The 22400-nt window shown below is 41.2% G+C and overlaps 1 protein-coding gene across 4 annotated transcripts in view; it reads right to left on the bottom strand.

Annotated features, from left to right (window-relative positions):
• The window catches only part of SATB2 (SATB homeobox 2), a 436014-nt gene that overhangs the window by 199397 nt on the left and 214217 nt on the right, over window positions 1–22400 (bottom strand). For all 4 annotated transcript variants that reach the window (XM_033947177.1, XM_033947180.1, XM_033947179.1 and 1 more), the window contains one exon: window positions 891–1357. In XM_033947177.1, coding sequence (XP_033803068.1) covers window positions 891–1357 — 467 coding nt within the window. The remainder of the gene's footprint in view (window positions 1–890; window positions 1358–22400) is intronic.

Genomic DNA, 22400 nt, shown 5'->3' with positions numbered 1-22400 from the left:
TTGTCTGCCAAGCCTTTATATGTAGATAAAGAATGATTTTTTTTTTACTTTTGAAAATTATCTCCTCATGCCTTAATACTAAGTTGCAACTTTAATTTTATTTGAATTTACATTTCAGAGGAAAGAGGATCATGACATACTGTACATTTTAATTTGGGCAAGAAAAAAGCACCAAGGGCTTTATAGAATGGGACGAAAGTTCTCTTTATTCGAAGATCCGACATGAGCCATGTGTCAACACAAATACCTGCATTAGTGGTCAATCATAATTTGGAGATCTCCAAATAAAAAGTGGTCCAATAATAGAGAGCAGATAAATGGACCTTAAATCATCCGTGACTCTTTTGTGTGCCAAACTACATATGGAGTTCATCAATGTCCTGCTTACACGCCAAGAAAAAAATGTAAACATGACGCTGACGGATTCTGTTTGCAGTTTGACACAATAGATTCACCAACAATTTTAGTTACATTTAACTGCTCTCTATTATTGGACACCTTTTTATATTGAGGTCTCCAAATTGTTATTGACCCTTGATACAGGCATTTGTGCTGAAACATGGCCTCTGTGTTGAGTCTTCAAATAAAGAGCACTTTCATCCCATTCCATTAGGCCCTTGGTGCTTTTTTTCTTATTCACTGCTTTGCTATATACTTTGACTCCCTCTCTTTGCTGCTGTATACATTTTAATTTGTAATTGCACATGGGAAAAATGAAGTATAGTAGCAGTTCTTAGAATTTTGTTACCTGACATAACCAGTTCAATCTTAAAAGAGGTATATCACTAGCAAATGGTGATGGTAGCAAAGGAAACTCCTTTTTGCCAATGTTTTCTCCTAATATGACGTGATAAATTTACAACCCTTATCCTTCTTCCCCTGGCTCTTACCTGGGTACGGTTGAATGCTACTCTTGCGAAGACAGCTTGAGATACACTGGCTCTTTTCAGTTCATCCCTGACTTGCTGGTAGATATCTGGAGATACTTCCACTGACGAATTTGTTGGCTCCACTGGTTTCACGGTTCTAGGAATAGGTGGATGATTCAAGAACTGCTGATTGATAGCCTGCGGGTGCTGGTGAGCCAAGAGTCGGCTTACGGCAATCTGTTGATTGATCAGATGGGCCATAGCTATCTGTTGCCTTACCAGTTGAGGGTTAAGCTGAGGAGACAAAAGACCGGGGTTCATGATTGGCTGTAACGTTGGCACTTGACTTCTGATTGGAGGACTGTGGTGCAGCTGATTGTGAGCAGACTGTTCATTAGTTTTTCCAAGGGCTGCCAGCTGATTGATATTTGGTAAATGTGATGGACGTTGACCCAGGACACAATAATCTGTCAGGTTTTCTCTTTCCACTATTAAAAGATAAAATTAATTTCATTACCATAATGACAATTAACATGACTGCAAAACTAATGAAGAAACTAATAGCCAAATTTGAAAATAACCTTGTGCAACCTTTGAAAATAACCTTGTGCAATTAAAGCGGCAGTGAAATATGGCTAAAAACACAATGTGGATGAGAAGGGGTAAGAAGGAAAGTAATTCAAACATTATTTAATGTGGTTAGATCAGTCTCATATTCCTCCTTCCCCAGCAATTCCTTCATCTTTCCACCAACCTTCCCCTATCCTTTATTAAAAGAGTCAACCTGCAAGCTGATTACAACTTTGGATTTATTTATTAATTTTAAAACATTTGTAGCCTGCCAACTACTAACGGTCCTAAGTATAAAAACAATACCAGAAAAGACTTAAGTAGGAGAGGCTCTGCTCAGAGGACTGTCAGCCACCAGGCACATAATCAACTTTTCAGTGGCATTAACGAGATAATGCTGCTGAATATCTTTACTGATCTCCTGGCACTATCTTGGTAACACCATGGCCGACCAGGGGTGCAGCCAAAGTGGAAATGTATCTTATCTACTGTAGGTACCACTGATATTCAGTGCGATTTTATTTAGGCCCCCTTTTATCAAGCTGTGTTAGGGGGGGGGGTGTTTAATCGCCGTCCACTGCGGTAAAAGCTCCAATGCTCATAGAATTCCTCACAGAATTTCTCCAATGCTGATAGAATTGCAGTGGCTGGTGATATAAACCCTAACACAGCTTGATAAAAGGGGGCCTGGTTTATTTATTAGGATTTATTTATTACCTTTTTGAAGAAATTCACTCAAGGCGGTGTACAGAAAGAATAAATCAAACTTAAACAATAGAGAATAACAACAGTAAAAATATCCAAATAACAATACAGTACACCCCTGAGATTCGCGGAGGATCCATTCCAGGAATCCCCGCAAATCTTGAAAAACCGCAAATACGTTTTTTCATGGGGGAGCCTTAAGAGGGCAGTGGGAGAGGGCAGCAGGAGAGCAGCCAGAGCGCCGCGAGTGCAGGAAATCAGTCGCGGTACGCTCCGACCGCCTCTTCCTGCACTAAGTCGGGCCTTATCCAATCAAGAACTGCTTTGGCTGCTCTCTCCTGCCTCTCCCGCTGCCCTCTCCTTATCGGCGGTTCACGGTCAGAAAATACCGCGAATGACCGGGACCGCGATCCACTGGGGGAACACTGTACACAGTATGGTATAGTATGCTGCATTACAATGTCAACTTGATATGCAATAAAATATTTTAACAGACAGCATAGGGTGTACGCAAAGATGGAACACATAGATAGATAAAACAGAGTAACAGGAATAAGAAACTAAGGGCCCCTTTTCCACACCATGATAGCGATTTTTCCATGGCAAATGCACTGAGGCCCACAGGAATTGAATGGGTTTTGGTGTATTTGTTGCACGGGAATCGCTACCATAGCTTTCTGAAAGTAGGGTTGCCAGATTTTCCAATCGGAAAATCTGGACCTTTAGTCCCGCCCCCAGGCCTGCCCAGTTCCGTTCTATAACAACCTAATTGTATACAAGGTCAGAATGGTGCTTGAAAATGATCTTAGCATGTTCTGCTATAGTATGTACAGCCAATGTCACTCCTTGTGGGTGTGAGAGACTAGCAACTTAGGCACCCTTTTATGAAGCCACATTAGGCTTTTTTATCGATGGCCGCGGAGGTATTAGCTCCAATGCTCATAGGAATTCTATGAGCATTGGAGCTTTTACCGCCGTGGCCAGCAATAAAAAAAAGGCCTAACGTGGCTTCATAAAAAGTGTGTGTGTGTGGGGGGGGGGGGGTGTTAGTTATTTCTTCCATTAAAGTCCTGGGCGAAGAGTTAAGCTTTTAATTTATAACAGTTTTATTGAAGAAATCAGTAAATATGCAATAATATAATACAATAAAATGATCATTAAATTAAAATTCATCATATTAATTTCCATCAAATATCTTTCATTTTTTCAAAATATATTTCCAAAATACCCATTACATCTCTCAATACCCTCCTCCTAATTCCAACCCTCCTTCCCTATTCACCTCTCCCCCCTATCCTCCCCCAAAATTTAGTTTATAACATTTTATTGAAGGAATCCTAATAAACTATAAGAATATTAGGAGTCACTCTAGATACCAAATTAACTATGACCGATCACATAAACTCAGTGACAAAAAAATGCTTCTCCACTCTTTGGAAACTGAAAACCATAAAAAAATATTTCGACCCTCTATCCTTCAGATTACTGGTACAGTCGCTGATTCTATCCACCCTGGACTATTGTAACATCATCTACTTGGGGATACCTAAAAAAAAGTAAGAAAACTGCGAATAGTTCAAAACACGGCCGTCCGCTTAATATTCGGACTAAAGAAAAGTGATCACGTTAGTCCCTTCTACAAACGGCTGCACTGGTTACCAATTGAAGAAAGAATTCTATTCAAGTTCTCCTGCTTTTGCTATAAGTTAATCTGGGGAATGGCCCCCAATTACCTTCTACCTCACTTTGAATTCTATTCCCCCATTAGATCTACCAGAAACCACAACCTGTTTGCATACCCGAAAATCGCTGGCTGCAGATATCAAATCTTCCTGGACAGAACTTTCAAGTTTCAAGCTGGTAGACAGCAATCGTAGCTAGGCTATCTCATCGATACCACTAGGTTGACCTACAGCATCTTCAGGAAAGAACTAAAGACCACTTTGTTTAAGAAATTCTTGTCCTAGCCAGACACTCTCCCGCAAACATAACTTCCACACCTTATCCTGAATTTCTTCCTCACACTAGGTATCCACATTCCCTGTCTGCTAAAATTCCCTCTTCATAATTGTATCCTGATATTCGCTGGTGTCCGACTATTTTCAATTGTAAGATGTAAAATAGTTAATTTCTTATAATTCAACCTATGTATAATTTTCCTTTCAACCACCTTGTATTCATCTACTGTAATTCGCTGATTGTACAGCGAATTACAGTTCTTTGTGAACCGCCTAGAAGTCGCAAGATTGTGGCGGTATAGAAAAATAAAGTTATTATTCTTATTATTAAACCCCCCAAACCCAATGAAAGTTGACAAAAATAAAGAATAATAAAAATAAAGAACTGGAAGTTTAGATAAATAATCATAGCTTTAATTAAACTTCTTGCCTTAGTTGAAAGATTCTGAATATACAGATCCCAAATTTCCATAAACATACATATTTTCCTAGCCGAACGCCTAACTTCCCAAGTCTCAAATAACAATAGACGATGAAACAGATTCCTCCAATGCCAAAAACTAGGTGCTTCTTTTGATAACCAAAATTGCATAATACATTTATGTCCTAAGCTTAACTTAAGTTAAGCTTAAGCTTTTAATTGTTTCCTGAACTTGTCTAGATAGTCTTCCAGGAACTGGTTTTAAATATCAGTAGTACCCAATTTATTATTATGTATTATATATATGGAAAGAGAGAGAAAGAGAAATGCATTCAAAACAAATATACTGACTCTGTGGATCACTGAACATCATGAATACAAGCTTGTCATTCATCCAGACTTCTAGATGTCTGAAATCAGCAGTACTAATGCAATATGTAATGTATAAAGAGGGTTCCATCAATTTAGATTCTGAAATAATATTCATTAAAACAAAGAACTTACAAAAAAGCCATTCTCTGTCCAGACTTACAGACAAGGTCACCATCATTATCACTGGCTCAACTAAAGTTAGGATTTCCCCAGATATTTCCAGGGAGAATCAAAGGAAGAGGAAGCCATTTTTATTCGTATGACCAGGAGATCTGCCTCTAATGGAAAAAGCAACAAACAAGCTAATCAAACACACACAAACACTGGTGCATATATAGTAGCAGGAATTATTTTGCTTGAATTTACAAGCATTTAAATGTGGGCTGGATACAGGGTTGGGAAAGAAACCGATGGGGATGATAAGGGGATGGTATTAATATGAAAGGAATAGGGCGGGGATGGAATAGAATTGACTGGGGACGAGTAGGGATGGGGGCCAGATTATTTCCCCGTGCACTCCTCTATTTCAAACTCTGGCCCATTCCTGGCTCTGCCTCTTTATCCTTCCAGATGTGGAAGGCAATTCTGAAAGTGGGTTATTGTGGGACTATAGCTGCCATAATGGATATCAGGTATATATCTAAGAGGTGATATACCAACATGCGAATAAATTCACAGGAATGGGCTAGTAATCTGTGAATTTTTACATGTCTTACTGAACCATTTAAATAATAGGCAAATTGGGTCTGTGTGAAATCATGAACTTTATCACAAAAACCTTAATTAGACCTTTTTATGGCATAGTTAAGTTTCAAAATACTTTCCACAAAAGAGGAACTGGAATAAAACTACAAAATATACACTCTTGCCCAATCCTCCAGTTATATGCTGTTTATTGTATCTGATGATCACTCTATATTATAAATGTTTTATCCAAAGGACAGATACTGTATAAGGGAAAAGGCTACAGAAGCCACGAGGTGCAAGATTTTACACCCGGGCTATGAGTGAGAGCTAGACAAAATCTTGGCTCCTCCTCAAGCTTCAATCATCAGCCAGAAAAACCCTTATAAATATAAATCGTTGCAATAGTTAAGGTTCATGAACTTAGATAATGAGCTCATTTGCATAATTTTTCTAGTCATCACCTAATTTTGCAAGTATTCTGCATTGCGCTTCATTGTGGGTTTGGGTGTTGTTTTTTTTTAAGATTCTATAAAGGACGCTCAATTATCCACACACAAATTGGCCATAAACAAGAGACGTCTTTCCTTATGGGGAACTCATCCCATACCTTTTATCATTTTCATCACCCTGCTCTTTACCTTTTCTAATTCCGCTATATCATTGAAACAAAAAGTGTAGAATAACTTGCAAGTTTCATGGCTCCACGTCATTCTCTTTGTTGGGCTGAGAACTTTTCAGCAGCCCCTTGTATATCTTTTTTGAGATAAGACGACCAGAACTGTGCACAATATTCAAGGTGAGGACACACCATGGAGCAATAAAGAAGCATTATAATAATCTTGGTTTTATTTACCTTCTCTATTCTAATAATTCCAAGCATTCTGCTTATTGTATTGCCGCAGTTGCATACTGGGCAGAAGATTTCAACTTAGTATCTACAATGATATCCAGCGCTTTCTCTTGGATCTTTGGAATCTAGCATCTGGTAACTTTGATTTGGATTATTCTTCCTGATGTGCATCACTTTGCATTTGTCCACATTATATTTTATCTGCCATTTAGATACCCAGTCTTCCAATTTCTTATTTCACAGTCCTCATGTGTTTTGACAACTTTGAACAGTTCTATGTCATCTGCAAATTTAGGCCCCCTTATTTGAAGCTGCGTCAGGATTTTTTTTTTTTTATCACCGGCTGCAGCAGTATTAGCTCCGATGCTCATAGGAATTCTATGAGCATTGGAGCTTTTACCTCTGCCGACGGTGATAAAGAAGCCTAATGCGGCTTCATAAAGGTGGAAGAGGAGGAGTAATTACCTCACTTGTCATTCCAATTTCCAGGTCATTTATAAATATGTTAAATAGCACCAGTCCCAGAACAGATCCTTGTGGCACTCCACTATTTACTTTCCTCCATTGAGAAAAATGGCCAGCCATTTAACCATACCTTCTGTTTTCTGTTCAATAACCAATTCCTAATCCACAGCAGAACACTATCCCATGGCTCTTCAATTTTTTCATAAGGACCTTTGTCAAAAGCTTTCTAAAAATCTAGACACACTACATCAGTCAGCTCATCTTTATCCACAAGTTTATTCCCACCTTCAAAGAAATGAAGCAAATTGGTAAGGCAAGGCCTTCTCTGGCTGAATCCATACTGAACTATAATAAAGTCCCCTAATGAGAAGAAAATCACCAATATTTATACTCTAAACATTCCCATATATATAAGGAAAGGTGTATATCACCAGTATTTAAACTATACTTAGGGGGAGACCTCAGTAACGGAGCCCACGCACAGTCGTTTTTCATAGACCGAAAATTCAACGTGGTTATATGCTCCTTTGCTCCAATCATCGGTCTCCTTCCCACCTATGTTCTATCCTGTATTCTAAATATCTTATAAATATTATTTAAAAAGTATAACTATTGAGATGACTGATTGAGATGACTGATAGTGTGTGTTGAACAATAGCTTGTTATACGTGGAAAATAGCCCTGAAGCAGTAGACAAACATTCAAGTCTACGAAACGATGGCCACGTTGGTATCGTATGATATACGAGCGCTGTCTTAAAATGAAAGCTAAAAAATGAAAGCTAAGTACTTTCTAAAACATACGATTGATAAGTACTAAATGTTTAACAACCAGTTGAAATTAGAAGAGTATGAGTGACGTCAGCTTGATCTTTAATGAAAGAGTGTAGACACCTGACTTATTATATTAGAGGAATTAGAATTTTTAAAACAAAAAAGTATTAAGATGTGCATTAATCAGAAATAGAAAATAATAAACACTAAAAATAAAAAAGAAATAGTTATACTTTTTAAATAATATTTATAAGATATTTAGAATACAGGATAGAACATAGGTGGGAAGGAGACCGATGATTGGAGCAAAGGAGCATATAACCACGTTGAATTTTCGGTCTATGAAAAACGACTGTGCGTGGGCTCCGTTACTGAGGTCTCCCCCTAAGTATAGTTTAAATACTGGTGATATACACCTTTCCTTATATATATGGGAATGTTTAGAGTATAAATATTGGTGAATCCATACTGACTCTGTCCTATTAAACTGTGTTTGTCTATGTGTTCCGTAATTATATTTTTTATAACAGTTTCCACTATTTTATCCAGCACTGAAGTCAGGCTTACTGGTCTGTAATTTCCCAAATCACCCTGGAACCCATTTTAAAAATCAACATAATATTGGCCATCCTCCAATCTTCAGGTACTATGCACAATTTTAGCTGGAGGGATGTACCCTATCCAGTCCAGGTGATTTATCACACTTTAACTTATTGATTTGGCTCAGTACGTTTTGCAGCTTCACTGAGATTTCTTTCCGTTCCTCTGCTTCATCAACCTTGAAACCATTTCCAGTTCAGGTAGATCTCTTAGATTTTCTTCTGTAAAGATCGAAGCAAAGAATTAATTCAGTGTTTCCGCTATGAGAAACAGGGCCTCTTCTCCCTTGAAAAGAGGAGACTGAGAGGGGACATGATCGAAACATTCAACATATTGAAAGGAGTAGAGAAAGAGAGATTGTTCACCCTCTCCAAGGTGGAGAGAACGAGAGGGTACTCTCTAAAGTTAAAAGGGGATAGATTCCATACAAACGTAAGGAAGTTCTTCTTCACCCAGAGAGTGGTGAAAATCTGGAACATTCTTCCAGAGGCTGTTATAGGGGAAAGTATCCTTCAGAGATTCAAGAAAAGGTTAGATAATTCCTGCTGAACCAGAATGTACGCAGGTAAGGCTAGACTCAAATAGGGCACTGGTCTTTGACCTGAGGGCCGCCGCGTGAGCGGACTGCTGGACACGATGGACCACTGGTCAGATCCAGCAGTGGCGATTCTTATGTTCTTATGGCCTTATATATCCAGCATTATCTCCAATGATTTGTATTCCCTGTACTGCTATGGGCAGTTCCTGATGAAGGTGTCTGCTCTGTTAGTACTTGAACTTCCACCATTTTGAGTAAAAGCATTTAGAGCTGAAAATTCAGCACAGATAAAATTTGGCACTCATTGATAGTCTATAAAGGGCACCTAAGTTGAAATCTTCTGCCTAGTAGGCAGCTGCGGCAAAACAATAAACAGAATGCTAGGAATTATTAGAAAAGAGAAGGTAAATAAAACCAAGATTATTATTATGCCTCTTTATCTCTCCATAGGCGTGAGGACCTACACCAGATAAAACCTCGTGTGCAAATTGGACGTGGATCCCCACTGTTCTGTAACCCTACACATATCTTTTATGAATGCCCATTCCCTTCCCATGGCCACACCCCCTTTTAAGTTACGCACTATCAAATTTAGGCACCCATTGTTACAGAATAGCATGCAGTCAGAGCGTTTATTATTTAAAATGACTCTAATTCTTACTGATCTTTGTGTCTCTGATTCTCATATCTTCATTACCCCGCCCTCTTTCTCATCTCCTGCGTTTTCATGCCCTGTATCAACCCTTTCATCTTTCTTCTACGCTCTGATGGTTTGTAAACATATAATTCCTATCCCATAATGTATTTTAGGGTTTTGGGGGTGGTTTTTTTTGTAACCTCCGCTTTTATTGTATTGTAAACCGCTTATTACTCATGACCTAGTGGTATATCAAATACAGTGGTGCCTCACACAACGAACTTAATTCGTTCAAGGAGCAAGTTTGTTATGCGAAAAGTTCGTTATGTGAAATGCGTTAAGCGCAGTGACTAACGACTGCCTGCAGTGCCTGCGCGGAAGGATGCAATACATCGGCAGCGATCGTGGAAGCTCGGGCGACTTCGTTGTGTGAAACGAAGTTCGTTGTATGAATCATGACATGAAGTTCGTTGTGTGCAGCGTTCGCTGTGCGAGGCATTCTTTATGCGAGGCACCACTGTATAAAAAAAACAATCCAATCCAAAATAATTAGTGCTAATGAAGTGCTTGTTAGCTCCAATAATTAAATCATTGGAGACATTAATATTTCAAGTATTGATCTGGGATTCGCAGTCAATTTTAAGTATCTAAATTTAGGCAACATTTATAGAATCTGGGAGTCACTGTGTTCAGGGAGGGGTAATGGGTGTTGGGTAACAACCCCCTACTATTTAGAAAAGTTAGCTGCTGTGGTAACTGAGGCTCCTGCTGCTGTTTCTGCCATTGGGGGCTTATCTCTGCTGAAATGCATAAAAAGGAACCGACGGGTACAGCAGTGTTCACAGTATTGAGGGATTCCTGTTAAAAGGAGTGCATAGCAGGTGCAAACTAAGGTATGGCACCATGGGGGGGGGAGGGGTGAGCAGCATATTCTCAGTGTTTTTAATCATTACACATTTGGAGGTGGGGGGAGGGGGGGGTGGAATAATAGTTAACAACTAGCAGCCAAAATGAAGCAATTTGGTCTGGGAGAGAATACTGGACTGCCAAATAACACAGCCCGTTCATGCACACTGTAAGACACCTTGAGCTAAACACAGAGAACATTATGTCTGTTTGAAATGTACCAATAAACTGAGGTACTGTCTCTTCCTTTTTTTTTTTTTAACTAACATTGCTTTGCTCCACTTCATTTGAACATATAAACCCTTCTTTGTGCTAGTGCTCCTGAGTACCAGCATGTCTCTTCCTGACACGGAGGCAAGTTACAGTTTTACTATTAAGGAGTCCACTGCTGCAGATAGCAAGGATACAAGTTTAGGCTATTGACTTGATAAAAGCTTGCAGGAAAGATATATTTAAATAGAAAATCCAATGGATAGGGTAACCAGGTTACCAACTTCAGAAGGGAGACTTTTTGGCCAGGCCTGGATTTCTGCCATCCTCATCCCAGTGCATTATGGGACCTGCAGCACTGATTTCAATGGAATCGTGGACTACAAATACTACACTGCTTTGAGATGTAATTTAAAAACCAGGACTGGCCAAAAAGTCTCCCTTCTGGAATGGGTAACCTGGTTAGCCTAGGGCAGGGGTAGGCAATTCCAGTCCTCAAGAGCCAGAGCCAGGTCAGGTTTTCAGGATATCCACAATATATATGCATGAGATAGATTTGCATCTCAAAGAGGCAGTGCATGCAAATCCATCTCATACATATTCATTGTGGATATCCTGAAAACCTGACCTGGCTCCGGCTATCGAGGACTGGAATTGCCTACTCCTACTCTAGGGTTACCAGTCATCCAGATTTCCCCAGACATGTCCTCCCTTTGAGGCCATGTCTGGGGGTCCAGGTGGCTTTTCAAAACCCAACACTTTGGGTTTTGAAAAGCCTCCTCTCAATTGCGTTGGGCAGGAGGCAATCCGCGCATACGCAGATTGCCTTCTGCCCGAGCAAAGCAGGCAGCGAGGAGCAGAGCTAGGGCTGGACTGTGGTGGAGATGAGCGGGCCTGGGGGCAGGTCTAGGGTGTCCGGATTTTACAATCGTAAAATCTGGCAACCCTAGGTTAGCCTACCAATGGAATACCCACTTTTTTGCTATGTCTCTCTCCATCGAAAGATCTGCTCAGACTATGATAAATGACATGGCAGTAACTTTTCAGGTGATATTTCTCTTACACGATAAGGAGGATAGAGGAAAGCTGAACTCGTCCCTTTCACCAAAGCATCTCCAATCACCATGTAATCTGAGAAAAAGCTACAGTGAGTTCTTCACTTTCAAATAAATTATCAGTGGTCCCACTTAAGGCATGAGCCAGGTGAGGAACTGGCTCAATACACTGAAACTCAAGGGTGCCAAAAGCCTGCTTTACTTGCTCACTCTTAACAGTGGTGAGAGCATGAAAAGTTGGCTTAGCATGAAAAGTTGGCTTAGGATGCCACAACCTCTTGAGCACTTCTATTTTATCACGCCAGGACCCTCTTACTAGCAATCTCTTCCCACTTGGATTTGGAGCGAAAATCTATATACAATTGTATGCAAAATATCAAACTGCATGTTTTATTGAAGCCCAAAGTGAACAGAAACTGACAAAGCTGTAAAGTTACACACGACAGGACCAGTATTCGGTAGAAGTTAACCAAGCACGAGCAGATCCTGCCTTAATTAACTCCGACTGATCAGCTCCTCACAGTGTGGCACAGTGGCTAAAGCTACAGCCTTAGCTCCCTGAGGTTTTGGTTTTAAACCCATACTGCTCCTTGTGACCCCCCCCCCCCCCAGGCAAGTCACTTAATCCCCCTATTGCACAAGGTACATTAGACAAGTTGTGAGCCCACCAGGCCAGACAGGGAATAATGTATGAGTACCTGAATATATTCGTGTAAACTGTTCTGAGCCCCCCCTGGGAGAACAGTATAGAAAATTGAATAAAAAACTTAATCAGATAGTACCACCAAATATCATGGGACTCTTTTACTAAAGAACATTAAGCCCTTAATGTGCAGTTTGCATGTGAGAACAAGCTACCTCATAAACCCATTAAAGCATTTTGTGGTATTTTACCCATTTGTGTGAGCTAACCTACACATCACCAATTGTTAAAAAATATTTTTGAAGGGGGTGTGTCATGGGACAAGAGAGGGTTTTTCCATATTATCCAACTAGCATGTAAGGATTAGTGTGTGCTAACTGGATATGGGAGCACCTCACTAATGAAAGCTTTATTGCATGACCTGCAAATAAAGAAGAAATAAAATGTCCTAAAAAGTGCCACATTAGCCTCCTTTTATGAAGCTGCGTTAGGGTTTTTTTATCGTAGTTCACAGCAGTAAAAGTTCCGACGCTCAAAGAATTCCTATGAGTGTCGGACCTTCTACCACAGTGGCCGGCGATAAAAAACACTAATGTGGCTTGACAAAAGAGGGCCTAAATCTTGTCTAAGCACACAGGAAAGGCCCACATTAAAACATGTTAAGTCTAGATTTTGGACAATTTCCTGGAGGAAACGTCCATAGTCTGTTATTAAGACATGGGGGTAAGCCATTGCTTGCCTGGATCAGTAGCATGGAATGTTTCTACTCTTTGGGTTTTGGCCAGGTACTGGTGACCTGGATTGGCCACCGTGAGGACGGGCTACTGGCTTGATGGACCATTAGTCCGACCCAGTAAGGCTTTTCTTATATTCTTATGACCCCATTGTGTGATTGCTGTGCCATCATCTAGTTAGGGTGGGGTGATCTGGGAGCAAAGCAGAGAAAATAATCCAAGCACCAGTGTGGAGGAGTAGCCTACTGTTTAGTGCATTGGGCTAAGAACCTGAGGAACTGGGTTCAATTTCCACTGCAGCTCCTTTGGATTCTGGCTAGTCACTAAGTAGAAGAATACTTAGATTGTGAGCCCACCAATGGAAGAGAAAGTGTTTGCACAGAATAAATGTAAACCGTTTTGGTTGTACCACTAAAAGGCAGTACTGTAAAATCTTGGATTGCAAGTAACTTGGTAAGCAAGTGTTTTGCAAACAAACAAAACATTTTACTAAATTTTAACTTGATAAACAAGCAGTGTCTTGCAATACAAGTATATACAGCATACACACATCACACAATCACAAAGTTCTTTTTCACCCAGAGAGTGGTAGAAAACTGGAACGCTCTTCCGGAGTCTGTCATAGGGGAGAACACCCTCCAGGGATTCAAGACAAAGATAGACAAGTTCCTGCTGAACCAGAGCGTACGCAGGTAGGGCTAGTCTCAGTTAGGGCGCTGGTCTCTGACCAGAGGGCCGCCGCGTGAGCGGACTGCTAGGCACGATGGACCACCGGTCTGACCCATCAGTGGCAATTCTTATATTCTTATGTTAACCAAAGTTTCTTCTCCCTCTGACGCTGCGGGAGTATAGTGACTGTTCTAAACTAATGAGGTCTTGCAATACGAGTACGTACAATATTTTGTATTAAAGTTTTTGGGTTATGGAATGAATCATCTGAGTGTCCATTATTTCTTATGGGGAAATTTGCTTTGATTTATGACTGTTTTGGATTACAAGCAAGTTTTCGGAACGAATTATGCTCGCAAACCAAGGTTTTACTTTATAACAAAATCCCATCATCCTAATTTACTGACAGTGCCCAGACAACTAGACAGGTAAATTGGACCACATATGCAGGAGTCTTACCAGCAATGAATATCAGTAATACCTGGATAACTTCAAGATGATGCAAAAGACCCAGATAAGGGCCAGCATTAAATATCTTATTCTAATTCATTTACAAAAATGCTGACCACCAGCAGAACGAATATTATTGACTCCAGCATCTTTCGCAAATTCTAGCACATAAGTGCTATTTCTTTGCAAATTTTCACAGATTCAGAATATGAAATCAGAAAACAGAGCAAATGCAAAAGTTTGGAGATACTTTCAATCAATATTTGCATTATCTCCTTTGACAGAAATAGCTTCCAAACATTTCCTTAGCCAGTCAAGAGCCCTTCTATTCTTGCTTTTGGAATCTTTGCCTACTCTTCCTTGAGGAACGCCACGCTTTGTATGGGAGAGCTCACATTTAGGTACTGCTTGTAAATGTACAGAATGCTGGCACTTTCTCAGGTAAGTGTACACTTATGTGCATCAGTGACTGCAAAGCAACTAAGTACTATTCAGTAAGACTGCGTGTAAGCGGCATAGGGAGAAAATTCTATAAATGGTGCCAAAAATTAAGTGCCAATAAAAATCAGCACTCAACCTTTTTTTATAAATGGTGAACATAAGAATTGCCGCTTCTGGGTCAGACCAGTGGTCCATCGTGCCCCACAGTCCGCTCCCGTGGCGGCCCTTAGGTCAAAGACCAGTGCCCTATTTGAGTCTAGTCTTACCTGTGTACGTTCTGGTTCAGTAGGAACTTATCTAACCTTTTCTTGAATCCCTGGAGGATGCTTTCACTTATAACAGCTGCTGGAAGAGCGTTCCAGATTTCTACCACTCTCTGGGTGAAGAACTTCCTTACGTTTGTACAGAATATATCCCCTTTTAACTTTAGCTGAAACCTATTCCCTTTTAACCAGCTGAAATCTAGTGCAATTCCTGGCATGCAAGTAGGACATGGATCCTGTTATTCTGTAACACTGTGCATATCTTTTGTGAATGCCCCTGACCTGAACATGCCCCTCCCATGGCCCCGCCCCCTTCTGAGCTGCACATTATCCAATTTAGGCACCCATTGTTACAGAATAGTGCACAGCCAGCCTGATGCCCAAATCATAATTAGTGCCAATTAAATGCTTGTTAACTCCAATAATTAAATCATTGGAGCCCATTAACTAATTATTTTGTGTACCAATCTGGGATCGGTGCCCGATTTTGGGCATCCTTTAAAGAATCCAGGAAATAATGTGTAAAAATGCAAGGAGGACATTCAAATGGGAGGAGCAGAGAAAGACATGGGTGGCACTGCCACTTATGCATACAACAGTCCATTCCATTTCAAGTCCATTCCATTCCATGTCAAATAAGTGGAAACTCCGTTTATCTGCATGATTATATTCCAGTTCCACTTTTTGCAATCAATTTCAATGACCAATGACTTTAGTTTGGCACACTAGCTATAAGTGAAAACTCCATGTACATGCAAACATATTCTGCCTCTACTTTAATGAATGCAGATTACTTGTGTGTAGATCAATGTATTGCAAACTGTGTGCTGTGGCCTCCTAAGATTTCAGGTATGCCACGAGATGCTAGGGAAGAGAGGCGCCAGCGCTGGCTGACTGCCTACGGGATGTGCCTCTCACATTAGCATTTTACCTCCCCTCCCCCCAATTTGATGAAGCCGTGTTAGGCTTTTTTATCACTGGCCACGGCGGGATTAGTTCTGCTGCTCATGACTTCCTATGAGCGTTGGAGCTAATATCGCCATGGTCGGTGATAAAAAGCTTAATGCGGCTTTGTAAAAGCGGAGATTAAAATGCTAATGCAGCAGATTATATGATTGTATTAGCTACAAGTGTGGAGGAATAGAAGTAGCATTTAATGTTATCAACTGGACTATTGATGCACATTAGCAGCACAGTTGGCTTCGATTACAGTAAGTACCAGAAACATCCCTTAAAAGCTAACAAGGAGGTTTTAAAGCTGCTATATATTCAATATGGCCATTAGTTGCAAAATCTGAACATACTTTAATAAATAGGCCTCTTCATGTTGTTATCTTCTGCATGTTACCTACACATCATTACTAATAACAATTCTAGTGTAATAGGTGTATTGTTCTGGAAAGTAGGTTATTCTCTCCATAGCTACGAGCCACTGTAGAAGGAATCCATTCCAGGTTTTGATCTCCTCCTCCTTCTCCAGAAGGCCCTGCTGCCACTTTCAGTTTTTCCTAAACGCAAGCTGGAAGGTTTCTTTCTGATCTGCTCTGTATATTTATTATTTTCAGTATTTTTCATGGTTTTTGCAGCTATTGGTGCACCAGAGCTCCCCAGTGCAGGGGAAAGCTCTACCTGCACTGAGAAGAAGCAAACTTGGGTCTGCAGCCAGCAGGATAATTCCTTGGTGACCTGTTTGACCAGCCTGCAGAAAACCTTGTGAAGCTTGTGGGTCCATATCCCTAGTAGCTTAGCTTGCCCACTGAATCGCAGGGGCTTGAGCACAGGTTGGTTAGGCATCCACAGGGGGCTCAGCTGCAATTTTGCCACCCCCCTTCGTGTGCACAGTTTCATAGGGGTTAAGAATCAGTCCGACTTTGGTCTGACTGGCAGCCCGAAGATCTCAGCATTTAGAGGTCTGGCTGATTGAGGCAGGGATTCTTCTCCCAGATCCAACTACTGCTTAAAACTGAGGCAGGCTGCAGCTACATCAGAGCACGTGTTACAATGAGTAAGGCTATTACAGCCTATGGTCAAAATCAGGACTCTGAAAAACCTATTTTTGAAGGTTTCTGTGCATGACATCATCACGTGACATCCATGCATGTGCGGAATTCCTCCCTACCCGACATGATTTCAGGAGGACATGTCTGGGAAATCCATATGTCTGGTAACCCTATTTACATGCACCCTCTCCAGAATGGATTCCCTTCAAATGACTCTCTCGTGGACTCTGAAATTCCATCATAGTATGAGTTGGTGGCTCCATTCACAGTTGTTATTACAGTGCATGCTCCTCAGAATAACTTTGTGGGTGATTCTCACAACAGATGTCAACTTGTTCGGCTGGGAAGGCTATTGCAATGAATGCCCATTCCAGGGACAGTGGTCGGCCTCCCAGAGAGAATGGTCAATCAACAGACTGGAACTTCAGGCCATTCGATTGGTGTTATAGATGCTGGAGAAGAGTTGGGAAGAACAGGCGGTCCAAGTCTCCTTAGACAGTGCGAGAATACTGTTCAAATTTGGCTGTATTTGTTACAAGACATTGAATGGGCTTATATCTAATTATATTGATGAACACTTCAAATTTGTCAATAGAATGTGCCCTGTCTGGGATTTAAAACTGAAATGCAAGGTAGCTGCAGTATACAAGTGAATTGTTATGCTATGTTACAGCAGTGGTGTATATCAATCACCAAGGAGGCACCAAGAGTACACAGCTGAGCCTGGAAGCCCACTTACTGTTCTGGTGGGCAGAGCTACACCTACAGGTGATCTCTGCAGTGCATTTAGCGGGAGTGGACAATATCCAGGCTGATTTCCTCAGCAGGCAAACCTTAGACACGGGAGAATGGATGTTATCTGCAGCAGTGTTCCAGTCCATCATTTTTTGATGGGGTTGGCCAACTTTCAATCTACTAGCTATGCTGAGGAACAAGAAGGTGGACTGCTTCTTCAGTCAAAGGTCCGAGCCTGGAAGTGAAGACCTAGACGCCCTAGTACAGCCTTAGCCAAAGAGAGAACTTTTGTATGTGTTTCCTCTGTGGCCCATGATAGGACGGATACTACACAGAATAAAAAACTACCCAGGGAGAGTGGTTCTCGTAGCACCGGATTGGTCATGCAGGCTGTGGAACACTGGCCTAGTGTGTCTTCAAAGGGACAAGGGTCTATGACTAAATGTACAGTACAATTTTCTGTCTCAGGGTCCAGTGATCATAGAAGATCAGGATTGGTTCGTGAGCATGCAGTGTTAGAGCACAAAGGATACTCAGAGATAGTCATTGGTACTCTCTTCAGAGCCAAGAAACCTGTGCTGGTCTCCGCTTATGCTAAGGCATGGGAGACATTTCAACACTGATGCACGAGAGAGAAGGTTGAGTCATTTAGTGCTTTGATCGCAATGGTGCTAGCTTTCCTCCATGCAGATCTCGACAAAGGCCTCGCAGTAGCATCACTCAGGGTCCAAGTGGTAGGCCTCTCATGTTTCAGAGCCATTGAATGTACAACTTCCCTGGCTTCTTATCCAGCCATAATCAGATTCCTAAAGGGAGCGCTAAGGCTCAGACCACCAGTAAGACCACCATTTCTGTTGTGGATCCTTAATGTGGTTTTTCATGGCCTCAGTCAGGCCCCATATGAGCCTATTCAGGAGGCATCCTTGTTGGAGCTTACCATCAAGACCGATTTCCTCATGGCCATTATATCAGTGAGATGAGTCTCGGAGCAGCAGGCTCTGTCATTCAGGGAGCCCTTTCTCAACATAAAAAAGGTAGGAGTTTCCTTGCACATGGGCCTGTCTTTATTGCTGAAGGTCATTTTGGCATTTAACATAAGAACATAAGAAATGCCTCCACTGGGTCAGACCAGAGGTCCATCGTGCCCAGCAGTCCGCCCACACGGTGGCCCAACAGGTCTAGGACCTGTGCTGTAGCCCTCTATCTATACCCCTCTATCCCTTTTTCCAGTAGGAAATTGTCCAATCCTTTCTTGAACCCCTGCACCGTACTCTGCCCTATTACGCCCTCTGGAAGCGCATTCCAGATGTCCACAACACGCTGGGTAAAGAAAAACTTCCTAGCATTCGTTTTGAATCTGCCCCCTTTCAGCTTTTCCGAATGCCCTCTTGTTCTTTTATGTTCTGAAAGTTTGAAGAATCTGTCCCTCTCTACTCTCTCTATTCCCTTCATGATCTTGTAGGTTTCTATCATGTCCCCTCTAAGTCTCCGCTTTTCCAGGGAGAAGAGCCCCAGTCTCTCTAATCTTTCATGCCTTTAAACATTCGTGTCGCTCTCCTCTGAACCCTCTCAAGTATTGCCATATCCTTCTTAAGATACGGTGACCAATACTGGACACAGTACTCCAGGTGCGGGTGCACCATTGCCCGATACAACGGTAGGATGACTTTTTTCATTCTGGTTGTAATACCCTTCTTGATAATACCCAACATTCTGTTTGCCTTCTTTGAGGCTGCTGTGCATTGTGCCGTTGACTTCATTGTTGTGTCCACCAGTACGCCCAAGTCCCTTTCAAGGCTACTTCCCTCTAATACTAATCCCCCCCATTTGGTAGCTGAACATCTGGTTCTTTTTCCCTATATGCATGACCTTGCATTTCCCTACATTGAAGTTCATCTGCCATTTATTCACCCACTCCTCCAGTTTGTTTAGGTCCCTTTGTAGTTCCTCACACTCTTCGGCAGTTGTAACCCTGCTACAGAGTTTGGTGTCATCCGCAAATTTTATAACTTCACATTTCGTCCCCGTTTCCAGGTCATTCATAAATGAAAAGCAGTGGTCCGAGTGTGACCCTTGCGGAACTCCGCTCGTGACCCTCATCCAGCCCGAGTAGTGACCTTTCACTCCAACCCTCTGCCTTCTGCCTGCCAACCAGTGTTTGACCCATCTGTGTACGTCCCCTTCCACCCCGTGATTCCACAGCTTCCTAAGTAGCCGCTCATGGGGTACCTTGTCAAAGGCCTTTTGGAAGTCAAGGTAAATGATGTCTACGGGTTCGCCTTGGTCCAACTGGTTGTTTACCCCCTCAAAGAAGTGCAGTAAGTTTGTTTGGCACGATCTTCCCTTGCAGAAGCCATGTTGCCTCGCTTTCATCAGCCCATTTTTTTCGATGTGCTCAGCGATGCTATCCTTTACCAGCATTTCAGACCACAGGGTCAAAGAAAAAGGACCTGATTCTGAGGAAGCTGGATGTGAGGAGAGTCATCCTATGTTATCTAGAGGTCACTGTTGAGTTCAGGCTAGATGCGGTAGACCAACGTCTAAGTCTACCATGTGAAGATGGATATGGATGGCCATAAGAAGCATGGCTTCTTCATGGGCAGAAGCTTGGCCAATTTAGCCCAGGGAGCTTTGTAGGGCAGCAACCTGGTCCACTCTGCATATATTCTCCAAGTTCTACAGAGTGGATGTGGCAGCACAGGAGGACACCATCTTTGAATCCTCAATGTTACAAGCAGGCACAGATGTCCCATCCTAGATTTCTGGGACTGCTTTTGTATGTCCCTACTGTTCAAAATGACACACCTATTGCACTAGAAAAAGAGATTTGGTTCTTACCTTGCTAATATATTTTCTAGTAGATAGGTGTGTCATTCTGGAACACCACCCTATCAGTTATTTACTCCTTCCTGCTTACTGTCTCAATCAAGAAGTTTGAGTCAAAACTGAGATTTTGATATGTCAACCCTCAAGTATATGAAGAATGATCTATTGTTATAACGCATGGGGGAATGTTTGAGCTCCATAATTGTTTCTGATTGGCATGGTTATTTTGATGGTTTGATTGTTCAATGTTTAACATGTTTGTTATACTTCTGAGCAGAAAAGATCTATAGTTTGGGGAGTTTCCTCATATCCCTCTATCATATGTGTTCCTATATAAGACTATTGCCTGCTTTGGTGCAAACTGAAAAGGGCAGCAGAGTCCTCTGGAGAAGAAGGAGAAGTTGAAAACCAGGAAAGGATTCCTTCTGCATGGCTCGCAAGCATGGAAAGAATGCCCTACTGTCCAGAATGACACACCTATCTATTAGAAAAGATATTAGCAAGGTAAGAACCTAATCTCTATCTTTTTAATTTCTTCACTTCAGAGACACAAAGGCCAATAAATTGACTATCACCTTCATAAATGATGAGACTGTTCAATGAAAATGTATGTAGACTAAATTTCAGTGTATCCAGGTTTGCTAACATAACACAATTGAATGAATCAAGACAAAAAGAAAAGTTTCACTGCTGTGCTCCAAAAGGATCACTCCTGTAGTGTTGTATATCAAATGCTCCCAGATTCTATATAGGTCACCCAACATTGGGCTTGCAAATTTGGATCCTGAACACATATTAGTGCACAAATTAATTAGGTAGTGAGGTATCAACAGTCAATAATTGATGTTAATTAGCAACAATTTGGAGATATGCGTGCATCTGCCCTAGGTTGTAAACCATTCTGAAAATGGTTTTAAGAGTGGTATATCAAGTATAATAAACTATTAAACTAGGTGCTAGTCTATATAATCCATGCCTAAATTTCATACTGTGCAATTCCAAAGGGGTGTTGCCATGGGAGTAGCATGAGCAGATCAAGGTGAATCCCCAGAAATTAGGTATGATGTTATAGAATACTATTAATTGTCAGTATTTACAACCAGTTTTCGTACCTTTTACTGAATTCCATCCATCATATCTTCCTGACCCTCACATATCTATAGGTAGCAGAGAAGATCCCCTAGATCAGGGGTAGGCAATTCCGGTCCTCGAGAGCCGGAGCCAGGTCAGGTTTTCAGGATATCCACAATAAATATGCATGAGATAGATTTGAATCTCAAGAAGGCAGTGCATGCAAATCCATCTCATATATATTCATTGTGGATATCCTGAAAACCTGGCCTGGCTCTGGCTCTCGAGGACCGGAATTGCCTACCCGTGCCCTAGATCATGAAGAAAGGCAAGTGCATCCAAAACCTTCCCCTCACTTTTTCATTATGAAGGACAAAAAAGCTCACTCCAACAACCCCCAAAACCCTTTCAGTTGTAAGGGTAAACCTCTTAGCTGTAAGTTCAAGAGAAGAGAGTCTGAGAATGTTTATTTCAAATTTCATACAACCCCTTTTCTGTGTACAATTCTTACATCTGTTGCTAATGATATCAAATTATTATTTGTTAAGTCTCATACTATTTAAACATTTAACTATATGTTCCGCAACCTGATGCTTTTTCTTCAAGTGAACTTTTATTCCTTATGGTTTTTAAGTCACATTTCCTTTGATCTAGCAGAGTGTATAATTATTTTACTGTTTATTTATTCCTATGAGAAAGGAAAAAGTTTGACCTAAGAGATCTATATGTGGCAGTCTGTAACAGAATCCCATAGCTTATGTTTAGGAAATCATGGTTCTGATTAAGAAGCAACCATTTAGTTCCCACTGTTTTATTAAAACAGACATTAGCATATAATAGGAACCATATTTCACACTGCACACTCTGTTTAGTTTGCAATGTCAATAAAGTTGTTTTAAAATCCCTTCTCTTTCCCTTTTGTTCTCCAACCATGAACATTAGTTCTTAATTT

This window comes from Geotrypetes seraphini, chromosome 5 (assembly GCF_902459505.1).
Source record: "Geotrypetes seraphini chromosome 5, aGeoSer1.1, whole genome shotgun sequence".
NCBI classification, from domain to species: Eukaryota; Metazoa; Chordata; class Amphibia; order Gymnophiona; family Dermophiidae; genus Geotrypetes; species Geotrypetes seraphini.
This window is presented reverse-complemented; position numbering and strand designations above follow the sequence as displayed.